General features: G+C 38.7%; 1 protein-coding gene across 1 annotated transcript; it reads left to right on the forward strand.

Annotated features, from left to right (window-relative positions):
* Positions 1–686: 686 nt before the first annotated feature.
* LOC311297366 (NXPE family member 3-like) lies at positions 687–18,270 on the forward strand (the record flags this gene model as incomplete). Its single annotated transcript, XM_084419614.1, has 7 exons — positions 687–728; positions 4,470–4,841; positions 5,634–6,049; positions 6,140–6,216; positions 6,405–6,608; positions 6,701–7,032; positions 18,076–18,270. The coding sequence occupies 7 exons, from the start codon at positions 687–689 to the stop codon at positions 18,268–18,270; spliced, it is 1,638 nt and encodes a 545-aa protein (XP_084275740.1).
* Between the last annotated feature and the right edge of the window lie 920 nt (positions 18,271–19,190).

Consider the following 19,190-nt stretch of genomic DNA (forward strand, 5'->3'; position numbering starts at 1 on the left):
ATTTTAGTTTATAAATTAATGTGAAAGAAGAAAATCAAGGATTATGAATCAATTTCGACGGAGCTCCAAACACAGTCGTGACCTAACAGGACATGTGAAAACAGGACATGTCCTGGGAAAACAGGACGTTTGGTCACCCTATGCAGTGCTTCAGACAATTCTGACACTATCCTGGAGATAAGACATGGACCCATCCTATACTGGAAGCTCTGTGATTTGTAGCTTTCACCTTTGGGATTAGAAATGTATACAAGACATTTTAAAAATATCAAGCATGTAACTTTTTACATGAGGCACGTTTCTGCGCGAGTTTGTTGTGATCGGAATGACTTGCAAGTCTCGTAGTGTATGATTCTCAGTCATGTAGTGTATGATGCCCATTTTTCCTCTGTAATCATTCACAAAGCCAGCAAGTGTATGATGCCTGCTGTTTAAAAATCTGTTCAGATTTTAAAAGTTGTGTAGTGTAGCCTTAACATGAAGACATGAAGAACAAATGGATCTTCATGTTAAAGCTACACTACACAACACAACTTTTAAAATCTTATCAATTCAGCTAGATTGATGAGGCTCAGAAATGCAGTGCAGACACATTCAAGACTTCGCTATGAATGACTGAGTGAACAGGGTTTATATAGGCTGGGCTTAGCAAGGTAATGAGTAATTGCTGGAAGTAATCAGGCATAATGTGTATGGGCAATGGATTATGGGAGATCAAGGGTGGGAAAGTAAGGGTCTGGGGAGAAGTGCCCTCTGGTGGATATGCAGGGCACTTCAACTGGTGATCATGGCAGGTCATGTTCAATGTCAATTATCATTTATATTAAGCTAATAACTGTTTTTTAGACCACTGTCTTTTTTCTACAATTTTCCATGTCAATCAAGTAATAAAAGTCCCTAATTGACACTACATGCTTTTTTTTAATGTGAAACCCAAATAGAGGCTACACGATATTATAAGAAAGAAAAACCATATAAATATATAAGATAATATATAAAATGAATATGGATAATACTAATGTCAATAATATACAGACTAATTAGTGCTGGGCGGTATGACCAAAAATCCACATCACGTTTTTTTTCTAAATTATACCGGTTTCACGGTTTATGACGTTTTTTTTTTTTTTTTAGCATGACTGGGTGTAAAACACATTTTTCACTGAGTGAGAGAGGAAATACTGCAGTAGATTGACTTAGAATGCCCTATTTTACTGTCATGAGTGAATATTGTAGAAAAAAATCCACACTAGTATCAGAGAATCCGTAGACGGGCTTTGCTAGTATTAATACAGGTTTGCAAGGCTGTTTACAAAGAGGTGCCAGCAGGAGGCGCTTTAGGAGCGGCAGAAATAGCGAGAAGCACCTGGCTGCAGCCTGCAGATTTGGGCGGGGGTGCACCTGCCCACAATGCTTCTCATTGGTTAGTGGCAAGTGATGACGTCGATCGAGGCGGGGCCGCACCTGGGGCGGGGCTGCACGTCTCTTCCCGCCAACATCTGTTCTCATTGGTTAGTGGCGTGAAGTCATGACGTCGATAGCATGTTTTCATTTCTGATGTTCATCGCTGCATGGTGAGTACACTACAGGCAAGCTACTCTTTTTTTTTCTTTTTTTTTTTAAATAATTTTATTTACATTTTATTTTACCATTTTTAATTCTGAAGTGGCGTTTAGTGTGATGTTAAAATGAAGTGGTGTAAAAATGAGATCGTGTAACTTTATTCATCATATAACACAAATAACTAGGACAGTGTAGGTCTAAGTGTGTGTGTGCGCGTGCGCGTGCGCGTGCATGTGCGTGTGTGTGTGTTGTGTGGGTTGGTGTGTGTGGTTTTGGTGGGATTAGGATATAGTGTTAAAACCATAGGTTAAAACTGTGGCAAAACATACAGTGTTTTAAAACATACAGTGGCAAAACTAAACCAGGAGAAGAAATATAGGATTTAAGAGTTAATAGTAATATACAAAGATACAGTGTAGGATATTTTTTTTCTTTGAATAAATTGATTAAATGTATTTTGATATTATTGTTATTAATATATATAAATATATATAAATATAAGGTTATGAAAACTTTCAAGCTTTTAAAACTATTTCAAACTTTTAGGATAGGCTTTCTCAAGCCAAATTAATGTTTGTGTTGACAAACTTTTTTAACTAGTTTGTTGTTCATAAAGTAAGTCTCTTAGGTACTTTACAGACAAAGCCAATAACACTCAAGCATATCTTGTCTAACATTTTCCCATAATATGTTTAAAATATATAAAAAAGAAATTCCTTGTATGACTCTGTACTATGTTAATCATGCCTCTCTTCAAAAATATTCAATATTGTTTGTTCTGTATTTTACCTAATTAGGTGTTGTGAACTGGAGTGCATTTTCCAGACAATATAGGCGAGTTCCGGGTGCCCTACTCACTGACTATGTGCTTGCACTGAAGTATACAAGGACTGCCCACCTGGGTATGTGGGTGATGGCTGAAGGGGAGTCCTGCGGGGATTTTATTCCGAGAAGGAGGTTGAGGGCTATTGCTCGGTTGACTGTTTTTTTTTTTTCAGGCTGAGTAGATTGTGTGTGAGTGTACGTACGTGTGTGAGTGTATGTACGTGTGTGTGTGTCTGTCTGTGTCCGTACGTGTGTGAGTGTCCGTACGTGTGTGAGTGTACGTACGTGTGTGAGTGTACATATGTGTGTGAGTGTACGTACGTGTGTGTGTACATACGTGTGTGAGTGTACGTACGTGTGTGAGTGTACGTACGTGTGTGTACATACGTGTGTACGTACGTGTGTGAGTGTACGTATGTGTGTGAGTGTACGTACGTGTGTGTGTACGTACGTGTGTGTGCACATACGTGTGTGAGTGTATGTACGTACATGTGTGAGTGTATGTACGTGTGTGTGAGTGTACGTATGTGTGTGTGAGTGTATGTACGTGTTTGTGAGTGTACGTAAATACGTGTGTGTGTACGCGCATGTGTGTGTGTGTGTGTGTGTGTGTGCGTACGTACGCATCTGTCTGTGTGTGAGTGTACGTACGTACGCGTGTGTGTGTACAGTTGATGTACGTGATTATCTGTATGTGTGCATATCTCTTTTACACAATTGTTTTTGTTTTGAAATAAAAGTTATCACTGGTATGAGTTTGGTTTTTTGAGTTGGCATGCATAATATGGGATACAGAGATTGACAATGTACTGTATGTAGTTAGTTTAACTTCAAACTATTTTATTGGCATAAATGTTTTATAATAACCTAATGCTATTTTATAATAACCAAAAATAAACAAGAACTATTACAGAGGAATGATTAAAATAAGACATATATAAGGTGCCATTAATGTTTACAGTAATTTTGTAATTTACACAGTGAAGTGCAACAGAATGTGAAAAACTTTTAAAATACTACACAGATATAACACAATAGCCTACTCTGTAATTCCTTATGTTTACCTTAGATCAGGCATAGTTAAAACTATGGATATGCGCTCTACTACTTTTTGCTGCTTTCATTATAGAGTTGTTTTAATACTTTACCATTTTATTAAAGTATTATTTCAAATTTGCGCATGCAATCAGCGCAATTACCGTAGCGTCGATGTCATTACTGTGCCACTAACCAATGAGAAGCCCCAGGTGCGGCCCCGCCTCGATCGACGTCATCACTTTGCCCCTAACCAATGAGAAGCGTTAGGGGTGCACGTGCAGCCCCGCCCCAGGTGCAGCCCCGCCCCGATCTGCAGGCTGCAGCCAGGTGTACTTGGAAATAGCGGTTTCCCCGGTAACGGCTGTACACAAAGCAGCAACGCTCATAAACGCTGCTTTATCAGGAAAGATAAAGAAAGATTCAATCGTAATAACAAAGAAACTTTTCTAAAGACCGTCAGTTCACTTCAGATACATTCATATAAAAACAACCGTGCCGCGTTTTGATTTTGAAACATGCTATATTGTATATGTGTTATATTAAAGCGACATACACCGGTACTGCGGTATTTTAAAAATTCATATCATAACAAAAATAGACACCGGTATTCGGTATGAACCGGTACACCGCCCAGCACTAAGACTAATATACTCATTTTAATCAAAATAAAATATTAATAAAAATATTATTTATAACACCAAGGTCAACACTATCAAAGCTATGGAACCTTATAGAAAGGGTTCTATTTAGCACCAAAAGGGTTCTGCTATTGTTACAAGCCAAATAACCATAATTTTGTACTGTTTAGACCAATTTTTCTAGGACTGCCGTCTGCCAATCAATTGCCGTGTTCCACTCTTACTTCAGACACAGGTCGCACCTGATGGTGTTCCCATAGCGTTAACGTTATGACGCATTGTCTCATTCCCTTCTCAGGGAAACAGGATAAATACATAACCTTAGATGTTTTTTGTTAAATAATCGACAAGCATGATTCCTCCAAATACAACACTTTTGATTAATAACAATCTTTGTATTTGCAGGTTATATGGTCTTATACAGGTGTTGAAAGGAAGAAACACCCTCCACCCAGCTTTTTGTCTATGCACTTTGCAGGAATATATATAAACTCCACTTCTCCTTCAGTACTCAGTTCAGAAGAGTCAAGCTCATTTTTAGACGACTACTCCAGGTTACAGCAGGATGTGTACTGGGCCGGGCCTGACAGAGCAATCACAAATGTGTCCATGAGTACTAGTCCAGGCCACACCAAATTCATCATTCAGAACATGAAAGAGAGCTATCAAATTGGTGAGGAGCTTTATGTTACGGTGCATGCAAAGGATTTTGACAACAAATCCAAGCATTATGGAGGCGACTTTTTTCAAGCCAAGCTATTCTGGTCTGAAACTAAGGTCAGTTATTGTACACATTAGATTAAAGGTCCCGTTTTTCGTGTGTTTTTGAAGCTTTGATTGTGTTTACAGTGTGCAATATAACATGTGTTAATGTTTCGCGTGTAAAAAAAACAGTATTTTCACACAATTTACTTATCTGTATACCGCTGTTTTCACGGTCATAAAAACAGGCTGATGACTTCCTTGTTCTATGAAGTCCCTCCTTCAGAAATACGTAACGAGTTCTGATTGTGCCAGCGGTTCCTGTACGTTGTGATTCGACAGCAGCTTAGCGCACGTTGCCCGGAAAGGTCACGCCTCTTACCATAACGTGCATGCATGCGCTCAGGGAAGGCCAAACAAAGGTGATTTGACTCCGGGATGAAAATAACAGCGTCTCGGCGACATGGCGACAAACACACTCTACAAACGCAACTCTTCCTCTTCTCCGTGGCCGTGCCCGTGGGAGCGCAACAAGACCACGCCCCCTTTTTTTGTGTATTCCTGTGGGCGGAGGTTAGTCAAAAAACTGTTCTAATGATGTCATTAAAGAAGGAAGTAGAGGGATGTAGTTCAAACAGGCCGTTCGATGAAGGCGACTTCTGTTAAATAAAATATCTCGCTTGGCATTGAACTTTGAGCTTTATCATTTTACCGATATTATTTATGCTCTAACAGCAACATTACACACTAACTTAAGTTTGAAACATGGGATCACAAAGAATGGGACCTTTAACTAAAACTACTTTCCTGATTTAGTTATCTCCCTGGGTCAGAGAGAGTTGTACTGAGAATGTACTTCTGTCACAGGCCAGTGTTTTTGGGGAGATGGTGGACCTGTTCAATGGTTCCTACTCTGTACGTTTCCTCTTGCCGTGGGTCGGCAAGGCACAGGTGGCTGTGCGTCTAATTCACTCCAGTGAAGCTGTGCAGGTCCTGAAGCATCACAGAGACACTGACTCTGACAGAGTTTTCTATAATGGATATTATGAGGGACCAGGACCAAATAATACCTGGCTGAGTGAACAAGTGATGTGTAATGTAAAGTGGGACAACAATGGACTAGAGCATATGGGAACAGAAGACTGCTGCTGTGAATACAACGATTCCCGTGCTGAAGAAACTTGGCGCTGTCAGAGACCCAAATCGCTGCCATGCAGTGCCCTTGTGTACCACTCTATGGGTGGTTATAGAAACCGCCTGACTAATGAGGAGGAAATGCTTATGTGAGATTAAAGAACACTTGATTGACTGTTTGTTTGATATATTTGATGCATTGATGGAAGGCAGAATGACAAACATGTTCTCTTTGGCAGGAAGGAAGCTAACAAAGATATCAATGGAGATAAAAGGATCATCAACATTTTTCATTCAGAGGGAAATGAAACTATTGGTATGTTGGTCAATGGTTTAACCCAGCAGAATAATACAGTACAAGGAGGCAGATATGTTGGCAATTGTGTTGCACATAATACATTTTTTGACATTTAGACAATGCAAGTCAAATAAAATCTCCTATTCAGGCAAATTTTTTGAAAACTTATACCTTTGACACAAAACTTACATTTACTCGTCCTGCAGAAGTTACAGAGAAATGTCACCCTGGTTTACACACTCCAGTTCCAGCTGGCTTTTACTTGAATGATGTTTGGACGTCATTCGTCTGTAGCACCCGCCATTTTACAACCCAAACGACAACAGAGTGCCTGAAAGACAAACACATCTACATGTTTGGAGACTCTACTATGAGACAGTGGTTTGATTTCTTTTTGAAAGCAGTACCAAGTGAGATAAATAGTTGCTTATTTGTTCATTAATTTTGTTCATCAATTATTTATAAAGTGCATAGATACATTAATTGTGGGTCTGTTTTTCAGCCCTGAAGGAGATGAACCTGCAATATGATTTAGGGCCACGCATAGCAGTGGATGTGGATAAAAACATTGACTTACACTGGAGGGCTCACGGCCTTCCTTTGCGCACTGGGAAAACAGCATTTGCTGGTCTGCACTACATGAGTAATGAGATCGATGACCTGGCTGGAGAACCCCACACAGTCATTATCTTCAATCTGGGAGCCCATTTCACCACGTATCCTCTGGATTTCTTCACCCGTAGAGTGTTGAGGATTCGCAAAGCTATTCTAGCATTGTTACAGCGGGCACCTGATACAACTGTTATAATCAAGACTGTCAACACTGGCTATAAGGTAACGTTATAGGCCTTCATAACACTTCAAAAGCAGACGCTTCAAATAGTAGCGTAAAATCACTTCTGCTGTAGCCTGGATCAATGGCAGTACCTGTGGCACAGGATTGCTGTGATTTATTTATGTACAGTTAACCACAGATATTTCATCAACAAATCAACTTCAGTTTACTATCATTAAGAAAAGAAAAATGGTTACATTTTATTCTGGCACTAAATTTTAACAAGTTCAGTTTACTTAAAAAAAAGTTTGGAAACCGATTGCCTTATTTTTGCAAAGCAAACTTAAAGGGAAAACTGAAGTTAAGATAATAATCAGCTAAAAGTAAAGGAAGCAAACTCTTCCCAAGTAAATTAAGTAATAAATATCAAGTTAGTTTAATGTCAATTCTAGTTAACATACTCTATAATATTTACTAATCTTACTGGAGATTTAATAGTAAGATTTCTTGAATAATTCCATTTAACAGTGTTAAAATGTATTCTGCAAACATCTTAAATACTATTATTCTCAACATGGTTTTAATCTGCCATTTTAAGCTATGGAGACTTAAAAAAATATGTGCAATCGGTTTCCACATTTTCTTTAAGTAAACATTTTTAGTAGTTCAACTAGCAAAGAATGCACTTACCACAAGTGTGAAATTCTCAACTGTTTAATTTTTGTACAAAAAAAAAAAAAAAAAAAAGGTTTTACAGTAAATTTAAGACCATCACAATGCAAATAAAACATCAGTGTTCTTTTAAACACTGTTGACCTCTTGGCTAGCAGCATTCTGTTGTCATGACATTTTCAAACCATGCACTGTATGCAAACAAAACAGCAAAAATAACAAAATAGGCCTTTACAACCCTGAAATACAGACCTTTAATCTACCTTGACACAGCATGTTGCTCTGGAAAGGTTTAAAAAACTTGGCGACTGTAACAACTTATTTGTGACCACTTGAAATTAGTGAAAATGAATATGCCAATATGCCTACATCTTAAACATGGCAGCTTAGGCATCCAATGCAGAAAGTAAGGAGACACAAGTTTAGCTTAAAAGCTGATTTTTAAGGGTTTGGAGTTGAATAAATGAAATCAAATGTGTTCCTCATTGTCTTTGGGTAGTCTAAATTTAGAGCATAGATCAAAGCAAAAAGGAGACATACAGCATGTGGCGAATTTGGGACATCATCCACAACAATTGTTCCCTCCAGAACGATTGCCCTTATTGCGTCCACGTTGAGGGCATTTGGATGTTTGGAAGGCATTTCTTCGGGTAAAATTGTGAGCAGGCCAACATCTACTTCGCTGAAGTCTGCATCTACATCCACATCCTAAGTAGAGAAGGAAAAATCTGAATTGTTTCACAAGAGACATACAGTGAGGAAAATAAGTATTTGAACACCCTGCTATTTTGCAAGTTCTCCCACTTAGAAATCATGGAGGGGGCTGAAATTCTCATCGTAGGTGCATGTCCACTGTGAGAGACATAATCTAAAAAAAAAAAATCCAGAAATCACAATGTATGATTTTTTAACTATTCATTTGTATGATACAGCTGCAAATAAGTATTTGAACACCTGAGAAAATCACTGTTAATATTTGGTACAGTAGCCTTTGTTTGCAATTACAGAGGTCAAACGTTTCCTGTAGTTTTTCACCAGGTTTGCACACACTGCAGGAGGGATTTTGGCCCACTCCTCCACACAGATCTTCTCTAGATCAGTCAGGTTTCTGGGCTGTCGCTGAGAAACACGGAGTTTGAGCTCCCTCCAAAGATTCTCTATTGGGTTTAGGTCTGGAGACTGGCTAGGCCACGCCAGAACCTTGATATGCTTCTTACAGAGCCACTCCTTGGTTATCCTGGCTGTGTGCTTCGGGTCACTGTCATGTTGGAAGACCCAGCCTCGACCCATCTTCAATGCTCTAACTGAGGGAAGGAGGTTGTTCCCCAAAATCTCGCAATACATGGCCCCGGTCATCCTCTCCTTAATACAGTGCAGTCGCCCTGTCCCATGTGCAGAAAAACACCCCCAAAGCATGATGCTACCACCCCCATGCTTCACAGTAGGGATGGTGTTCTTGGGATGGTACTCATCATTCTTCTTCCTCCAAACACGTTTAATGGAATTATGACCAAAAAGTTCTATTTTGGTCTCATCTGACCACATGACTTTCTCCCATGACTCCTCTGGATCATCCAAATGGTCATTGGCAAACTTAAGACGGGCCTTGACATGTGCTGGTTTAAGCAGGGGAACCTTCCGTGCCATGCATGATTTCAAACCATGATGTCTTAGTGTATTACCAACAGTAACCTTGGAAACGGTGGTCCCAGCTCTTTTCAGGTCATTGACCAGCTCCTTCCGTGTAGTTCTGGGCTGATTTCTCACCTTTCTTAGGATCATTGAGACCCCACGAGGTGAGATCTTGCATGGAGCCCCAGTCCGAGGGAGATTGACAGTCATGTTTAGCTTCTTCCATTTTCTAATGATTGCTCCAACAGTGGACCTTTTTTCACCAAGCTGTTTGGCACCGTAGCCCTTTCCAGCCTTGTGGAGGTGTACAATTTTGTCTCTAGTGTCTTTGGACAGCTCTTTGGTCTTGGCCATGTTAGTAGTTGGATTCTTACTGATTGTATGGGGTGGACAGGTGTCTTTATGCAGCTAACAACCTCAAACAGGTGCATCTAATTTAGGATAATAAATGGAGTGGAGGTGGACATTTTAAAGGCAGACTAACAGGTCTTTGAGGGTCAGAATTCTAGCTGATAGACAGGTGTTCAAATACTTATTTGCAGCTGTATCATACAAATAAATAGTTTAAAAATCATATATTGTGATTTCTGGATTTTTTTTTTTAGATTATGTCTCTCACAGTTGACATGCACCTACGATGACAATTTCAGACCCCTCCATGATTTCCAAGTGGGAGAACTTGCAAAATAGCAGGGTGTTAAAATACTTATTTTCCTCACTGTACTGCAAAACTACAAAAAAAATATACCCAGGGCCAGAATTAATATTTTTCCTAACATGAGCTATACTCTCATGGAATAAAACAAAATGGCAATTTAAGAAAGCAGAAACACCAATAACATTACTTACAAAGCACGTCCGAAAAAAATCCTCTGGGTCATCCCCCATGAGGATTTGGAAGTCCCTGAAGTACTGCGGTGCGAACACGTTACATCAGATGGCTACGAAAAAGTAGAGACAGGTAGACACATTGTCAGCCTAGGGTAACAATCATATGCAAATCATGATTCAAAGATAGCATCATAAAAGAATACCTTTGAATTAACTTGTTGCAAGTATTCTTCCCTGGTTTCCTCCTTTTTTTTCCGGAAAATTTCAAAAAAGCGTGCAGAGTGCGTGTCAAACGCTGCATAGAACTGAGATCTCAGATTTTTCCCAGATATGCAATTGAATTCTGCTAAGATCTAAGCACAAACATTGAGTGGTTGTTAAAAAAAAAAAAAAAAAAAAAAAAGGATTTTGAAGAGGAAAAGAAAACAAACCTTGCTTTACGTGAAAAGTGCTGGCCACTTCTTCAAAATTTCACAAACAGGAGGTTCAGAGTGGATGATTTCTTTCCATCTCAAAGCAAATGTGCTGGCCATCTTCTTGCCAATCAGGCTCATGTTTAGAGGCCTCTTTTTCATTTCTTCTACAAGTTCAATTCTTGTGCATTTTTGACTTTCTTCATCTTCCCCATTAGAAAAGTTTGGCAAGAAATTTAATTAAAATTCTAATTTTTAAAGCATGACTTTGTTGCCATCGTTGCACCTCTCTTTCCCCCAACTGCAACATCACTACAGCCACATTTACGCAGTTTTGTTCTATAGTTGGCCATTTTAAATTTCAGGCTGTTTTTCACAGGGATGTGCTTTGATTAGAGCTGCAGCAACTTGGGCAAAATCTTCATCTCTTGGATATGCCTTAAAGGTGTACATAGCAGCTCATCAAATGGTATTCTAAAAATAAATAAAAAATGACATCAATCAAAAGTAAAAGAACAAACAACATAATCGAAGCATAGACCCGTGTTCCTCTCCCTCTCTTTTTTTTCTCAAATTGTTGGATGCGTGCAAAGTAGTTAATGAGTTAAATGGAAACATCACATGCATTAGATATTATTTTAAAACTAAGACTGTTACAGTTTATGTGCTAACTTGTATTTAAATAAGTTGTTTATACAAAATGTTATACTATATTTATAGTCTGTATGAGGAGGTGGGTTAATGGGTCTGCTAAATACGAAATAATCGCTAACAAACTCGATTGAAAAACACCACAATTTTCATCTTATTGTGCTGCCTGCATATTGCCGTACTGATCATAATAAGCACGCACTGTGTTTTTGAAACAACCGGTTTGACTGGAGTTCAGCTTTTATTGTTGTGTTTTTAACGTCCCCTGTCAATTTAAAAAAAACATTTATTTATAAAGATTTTAAAACAACTAATCTAAAAATGTAACGTAGCGGTCTTTTCCATCCATTTGTACTTTGCCTGTATTGCTCGCTCTCTTGAGTGAATGCAGCCGTGTCTCTGAGGTGCCTCGTTCGAAATTGGCGCGTCCAGCTATCCCATTGCTGAGTGTCAAAGAAATAATACCATAACAAACACAACATTCAAAACGAGGTGACACATTTGTAACGTTTTGTAGAATTGTCAGTTTCAAATTCTGTAAACATTCGCGTCTGCATAATCATGACCAATCATCAGTTCAAATTACTAGCTAACCCTGCCCATCAGTACAACAAATTAACAAATTAATAGCCAACCAGGCAGCTGGATTTACAGATATAAAGCGGCAAATAAGTAGCCTGACGTCGTCATACTCAGATTCTAGTCAGAATGTGAGTCTGATACCGCTCCATAGAGATTTGATTATGGGGCGTGTCTCAACCAAACCAGGAAAAAAAAAACATCTGCACTCAATTGGATAGACCTACAACTAATCAGAGCAACGGAGTAAATTACGCATGTTCTTCATTCATATTTTCAACCAATAAAATGTCGCGGCTCTCTGTTCCTCTTTTAAAATGAATGCGCTGTGGATATCTTCTGTAACAGACGCGATGGCGGAATCTACACATGATGTTTCATAAACAAAGTTCGGGAGGAGCACGTACAAATAATCAATCCAATATCAACTTGTCATCAAACAATACCATGTCTAACGTTACCCTATATCAGCATGAGGAAGCATATTCACTCTGTCAACTTACCTAACACTCCTTGACAGTTTCAGCATCCCTCCACCACCCCGAATCCTCACTCTTGTCTTGTTCTCTCACAACCAGGAATACAGGGGGAGTATGGCTACCGAGCCCACAGCCTTCTCCTCGGACAGCACGTCATATACGCATTTATTCTATCGACTTATTTGTGTGAAATCTTATATACGCATTTATTCTATCTGACTTAAATGTGAACTCGTGAAATCTCAATTCTCCAGCAGCAGTCGTCTTTGTTGTAAACTAATTCAAATCAAGCGCTCTTTGGTGACGTGGATGATTACGTTACCGTTGCTCATCTGTCAATCAGCGTATAAAGCCCGCCCTGACAATTTGATTGGTCCGAACAATTTTTGTTCGGGCATAATAGCTCCTCAACGGAGCGAGTCCAGACCGAACTTCCCGACCAAAAAATGTTGTGGGCGGGGTTCGGGCTGGCACCCAGGCTAGCAAATAAGTAGTTTGATCAGAAACTGCTTCAGATAATGTGCAGTGGTCAAAACGTGTTTGTGTTAGTTCACATGGGCTAATATATTCAACAAAACAGAATGCAACTAACAAAGTGCAGAACATTTTACGATTATTAAGACTAGCAAACAAACAAAATCAGAAAATGAGGTTTAAATTAAAAGAGTTTACCTTGAACTTCACGAAGTGGTTCCTCTCTGCAAAAGCTGCATGTGCTTCTTCTGTGAGTGTGGGGGAGGGGAAACTGTGGACCAGTACGCATGCGTGACAGCACGTCTTACGCCGCCTTCACACTGGCAGTTGAAATCATAAGCCGTTTCTCAATATGCGAACTTGTCTGTACTTGTGTTCTTGTGGACTTGTGAAACGTCATCAGTCGCTGCCCTAGTACTGTTCCAATTCAAAGTTCACATCTAGCCAAGTCCAGTTCGAATCCCCGGATGTGTTCTTGATCCGCCCCTTTTACCGAGGATGCATCGAGAGGTGACTTGTGCGAACTCGAGACAGCCAGGTATCCCAGAATGCATCGCACACCAACCAGCAAGCGTCAATAGCAGAGGAGAAACCCCGTGTAATTTAAAAATACTGCTATAATTGTGTCATGAAATGTAGTTTTAAGAGTATTTCAGGCGAGAATGTAGTTGTTTAAAGCTCAAATCTTTGGTTTATTTATAAAGATAGCACCTATTTGAAAATTTGATCTGACGTTTTCGGAGTTGTGAGAACCAGGCAATCGGACGCGCGGCGCTCGTACCCCGCCGAGAACAATCTTTCCTCGGCTACTGCTGCTGACTTGCCGCTGGCTCGGATGTCTCTAGTCTAGTGGTTTAACATGAGATATAAATCGTCTTCTGTATATCCAACAGGCGATTTATTTATTTTATTTGTCTCATTAATGTATAATTTGTTCCCTGGCAAAACGTTTTAGCTGAGGGCAAAGTGAAGTTTCATAACTCTATTTAACGTTAGTCTATTTAACTTTAACGATGTAGCCTAGAGAGCTGACTTATGTTTGACTGAATCGTTTGCTTTATTATTGTATAGCTTCTTATACCTTTTAGGCTACTTATACTTTTAGAATGGCTATTATTGATCATTAAAACTGACATTTAACAAAAAAAAAGGTTATGCCATTTTATTTTATATATTTAAAACATAAAATATTTTATTTTAGCCTACATGTTGCCTACATTCTCTTCACTGTATATACATATGACACAACCCTGTCTCTTTTTGCTAAATGTTCGTTTTAATGATCAATATTATAATGTTTTTATTCATCATATTTTTAAAATGAAAACAAAGAGTCAGGGTTGTGCTTTATATTTCGTGTTGTTGTAAATATGCAGTTAAGATAATCAATTGCGTTGCCTGAACCACATTTGTGTGGCCATTATGTTAAAGTTTTATTTAAATGAAAATGAAAAGAGGCAAAGGTGGTTTATAACATATTTTGTATAGCCTATAAAGAGATAACCGGAGTAGCCAGAGCGAGCTGCATGAGTGACACTATCAAGTACGCTGCTGTTCCATTTCAGAATTATCGGACTTGTGTCCTCCCGTCCTCGGGAGTTCGTTCTCCTGAGTCGAACTTGTCAGTCCGAACTACCAAGGACTCAAGTCCGAACTTTGCGTACTTGGTATTGAGAAACGGCTATAGATATCATATAAAGGCTAGATGTCTTAAGGCGGAGTCACTTCCGGCATCACCGGCGGCCATCTTAGGACAGGGCTCTGTGAATTAAGGTGAGTGAGCAGCACGCACACAAATCCTCTTATCTCGCTGAAATCTGGACGGATTTACAAACGGTTTGGTTTCTTACAAACGTTATTAACGTGGCTATAATTCTGAATGCTTAAACATTTTGAACATAATTATTCATATGTATGCAGTATAATAGCTACATCTCTGACGTTTATAACAAACCAAACCGTTTGAAAATCGGTAGAAAATTGAGCAAGTTATGGTTACTTAAAAGTACATGCACCATGTTATGAGTGAGCGAGCACCCTGTCGTAAGATGGCCGCCGTGTGCGGATGTCGAGCTCCATTGGCCAGCAGCGCGGACGAGCCATCTAGCCTTTATATGATATCTATGGTTGAAATCAGCTCCGATACGGCAGCGAAACGACCGGAAGTCATTCATTTCCTATGGAGATTCGCAGACCGCATGCGAATGGGTCCGAACCAGGTGCGAACGAGTGCGGTGCGAAAAAAATCGTGTCCGTTGGCCATCCGGATGCGTTCAAAAAATTGAACTCTTGCGAAAGGCTACGGACGGTTTCTATCCGAAAATCCCAACGGAAGTTAGCGTTGCTATGGTACTGATAAACAAACCTGGATTCTTAACTTTTAATAAAATAAATAATGATTTTATAACGATTAGTCGTCATGTCATTTTTTTATTTTCATGATGTTTTAACGTTATTAGGGCAGTTAATACAATTAAATAATTCAATATTTAAATATACTCGCTTCCGACGCTTGTCACCGTTGTGTACGACGTCCGCTGGGTCCGCAGCATCACAGTCCCGTCCACAGCCGGTGCCGGAAGTAAGAATTCAATACAATTTCTCCATTGACAGTTGGGGTATAAGCCATAAAAACGTATACATGGTAGACTTAAAACCAGCTACGGCTGTACTAAGCGATTGTATATGCTCATATAAACGCCAAAAGTTCATGGGGCACTAACCTTGTTTTGAGATAAATGCCTTTTATTCGCGATGTCTTGGATAAGTACTTCATTACCCACAATCCTGAACAATCCCACAATCCCACAGTGATGCATCTGATTGGTGAAACTCGTGTAACTGTCTGGTTAAACCCCGCAAAGGTCCGTGAAGACTGAAGATCATTAATAAAAAAAAAAAACAAAAAAAAAAACCTGTGTTGCGTTTTTGCACGGTAGACTTATCAGTGCAATCATGATCTCCTTGGCTGCCATGATGGCTTTGAAAGTGTTCAAAGGGGTGAAAACCACTTCAAATCGGGTGAGTGTAGCGTGTCCGAAGGTCAGCTTGTGGGTTTTGTAAGGGCCAGCATGAGGGACAAGACCTACAAAGTTGCGGTGAGTTTTGCAGGGAGGTTGGTAACGTTAGTAAGCATTATCGTTCACTTTAGCTAGGCTTAGGGTTGCCAACTTCAGAAAAGAAAAATGCGGGACAATCGTGGTTCTTTACAGGAAAATAAGGGACACTCAAAATATTTGTAGCCTACTGTATCACACAGTATATGTCATTTCAGGTTCGTAACGTTATGTGTTTAAAATTTTCTCAGATATAAACATTTGTTTTGCTTAACTATTTATGTACAATTTAATTCTAAAATGAATTTTAAGGTCACACAAAAAAAGTCACATTACACACAAACCATAGTTCAAAATAATAGCATTTATCTGAAATAGAAAGCTTTTGTAACATTATACACTACTTTTTAAAGAAATTAAAGAAAGTAATAGCATACTTTTCCCTCAGGAAGATTTCATGTTTTCTTGCGTGGCTGGATGTTGGACTCATGAACAATAATCATGTTGTTTGAATTCACCAAAACTGATTTGCCGAAATCTAAACCTGGCCGGACAGTGAAAGGGATTTGCCGTCAGCGCGAGTCTGGAATCTCCGAATCGAACCGGGAGCGACCAGACAGCAGAGGATTCAGTTCGCAAATCAAACAATAGGCCTAATTTGTTATTCGTATGGTCTGATGCGCGTGAGTGTGGGCTGTGGATGATGCTGTCTCGTGATCACTAAAGTGTTGTGTTGCTGTTCTATCAGTCTGTGGTTAGATCAGCGTAGCAGTCTATTTAATCGGGACAAGGGAGGTCCCGTACGGGACAAATCAATTAGACCCAAAATACGGGACGTCCCGGCTAATTCGGGACAGTTGGCAACCCTAGCTAGGCTGCTGATAGCCTTCATATGGTATGAGTCATATCAAGCATTTTATGATGCCACTGTCAAAACAATATTTACCCTAGGCATACCTCTTCATGCATTTACTGAACATTTGTGTAATAATTCATGGCAAGTTAATAAACTGAATATGATGGTGGTCCAAGAGCAGACCATGCACTGGTCCATGCATCAGACCGGTGGCGTGGTGCACTTTCTGGTTTGCTGACCATCACTTTTTAATTTTCACTTGTTGTGGATATTAAGAAAATACATTAAATGTTATTAAAATTAAGGATGAACTATAACTTCATGAATAAAATGAGCATGGACCACAAGTGGGAAATTTGTTGAGGCATTTGTCATATAAAATTCAATACACAATACATCACTATTATTTACACGATTACTACTGAAAGAACTGCTATTAACTGCACATTCACTATCTAAAATTCACTGGAGGAAAAAGTTCGCGTGGCCGTCGTCTGATTTGGAAGTAGCTCAAAAGGCTCTTTCGCGATTGTGGCTTCAGTCGACTTCAGTGAGGCGCGGTGGTTTATGGGATGAGTAGTTCCTTCGCTCGGAAATGAAAATATGTACACAGTCTTTTACCTTTGACTTTTCTCTTCTTTTTTTCACTCGAAATGATATGTTGTATGCTTATGAGTTCAGCCGTAGCTGGTTATCCTCAGACATGCTCTGAAACTCTTTAGATACGGATTTTTCCAAAACGTCAATGGGAGAAATGAATGGGAAATTTACTTCCAGCACCTAAGCTCTAGCGCACAAGCCCACTGTATGTCTATGTGCAATACTTCAGAGTCTGATTACCTTTTTTTATTTTAAATAAATGCAAGAATAGAATACAAACAACATATCACATTAAAGACCATTAGAATTATACAATGTTATACTGAACATCCCATAAAACAATAATTCCATTGCTTTCTTGCACTCTACTTTCTAATACAATAATTACGTACTGGATCAAATTTAAGTTCAAATAAAGGAACATTTCCAGCCCAGAGTGAATTATTCAAAAGTAACTGGTTTTGTTATCTTAAACGAGTCTTATTCTCAAGGTTTGTTTTCAATGATGGGATTGTATTGTATTTCTATTATTCCTCCAGCAATAACTTATATCTCTTAAATATTTTATCTCTAATGGAAGATTGTACACATGGTAGGGTATCGTTTAAGGCTAAATAAACCATTTGAAATATTGACGTTAAATGTCAAATTGCTACTTTAATTATCTTGACAAAATAAGCTACCGTCCATCCATTGACAATAATGCAGGTGGAAAATCAATTACACTACTAATAGGAAACGGATGTGACAATATGCGGACTGTGATAAATGTCTATAGAGTAACAAGTGTTCAAATAATTAAAGCACTCTGTGATGACAAGTTTATGGATCATTTTGTGTTTCTCTGTCTTTATAATAGGATATTTTTGGCAGTGACTGGTATTCTCTACAGTTGAACAGAATTCTGCACTGGGCTTTTCAGGATGTTGGTGTTTATATTCTAGATGTGTGGCAAATGACCGCATGTCACTACAGCACAGAGAACATTCATCCTGGCCCTATCATCATTAAAAATGAGATTGACATTTTACTCTCTTTTATTTGCCCTTACTGAATTTAAATTAAAGTGTCTTGACAATTTTGTGTTCAATAACTGTTATTACAAGATTAAAAACTCTGAAAAAAAAAGCTGAAAAATACTGTTGGACTTCCATGAGTTGTAATTAAATTGTCCAAATTATAAACCGCTTGAATTCTCAACTACAATCATTTTTTTAGAGAATGCTTTAGAGACCTCATTTTTTTTGTTTTATCATCCTCAAATTGGAAAAGCAACTTCTTTGATAAATAAACCTGCTGTCCGTGTCATTACTGTTTATCAAACGGCGTGTTCCTTTAATAATAGCTTTAATAATAACCAGTTTATTTGTAATGAATACACTAAAGACTATGCAGTGATTATTTTTACATGTTTATTACATTTATGTATTAATTATTACTTCAATACTTCTGTTAAATAGATGCAAAATTAAAGCACTGTTAATTCAGTTTGTTTCTTTCTAATATTGTATTTGCTACTGTTTGTTATTTGCAACATTACTCTTATTTTTAATAACAAAATAATTATAATAGTAATTATTAATAAAATAATTGGAGGAAAAGATGAAAAGAAGAATTGTTTTATAATCAAATTGTTACTGTTACGAAGCATGGGAGTCATTCAGATCCAAGTGCAGCTTGTCTTTATTAAACAGAGTAGTCACCAGGCAAGGGTCATACACCAGCAAACACAGCAGAGAAGATCAGGGTCAACCAAAAAATTGTGGTCAACAAACAGGCAGGATATCAAGGCAGGCAGAAAACAAACAGGATACAGGAACCAGGCAGAAGATCAGGAACAGACAAGGTCACAACAGGCAGGTAAACACATGGAAAACGCTTGGAAAAGTTCACAGCAGCAAAACAAGACCCGAGTGTTTTACAAAACAGATCAGATTAAAAATTATTACTCAACTAATATTGCCTATAATTGAC

This window comes from Rutilus rutilus, assembly GCF_951802725.1.
Source record: "Rutilus rutilus genome assembly, chromosome: 9".
Classification (NCBI taxonomy): domain Eukaryota; kingdom Metazoa; phylum Chordata; class Actinopteri; order Cypriniformes; family Leuciscidae; genus Rutilus; species Rutilus rutilus.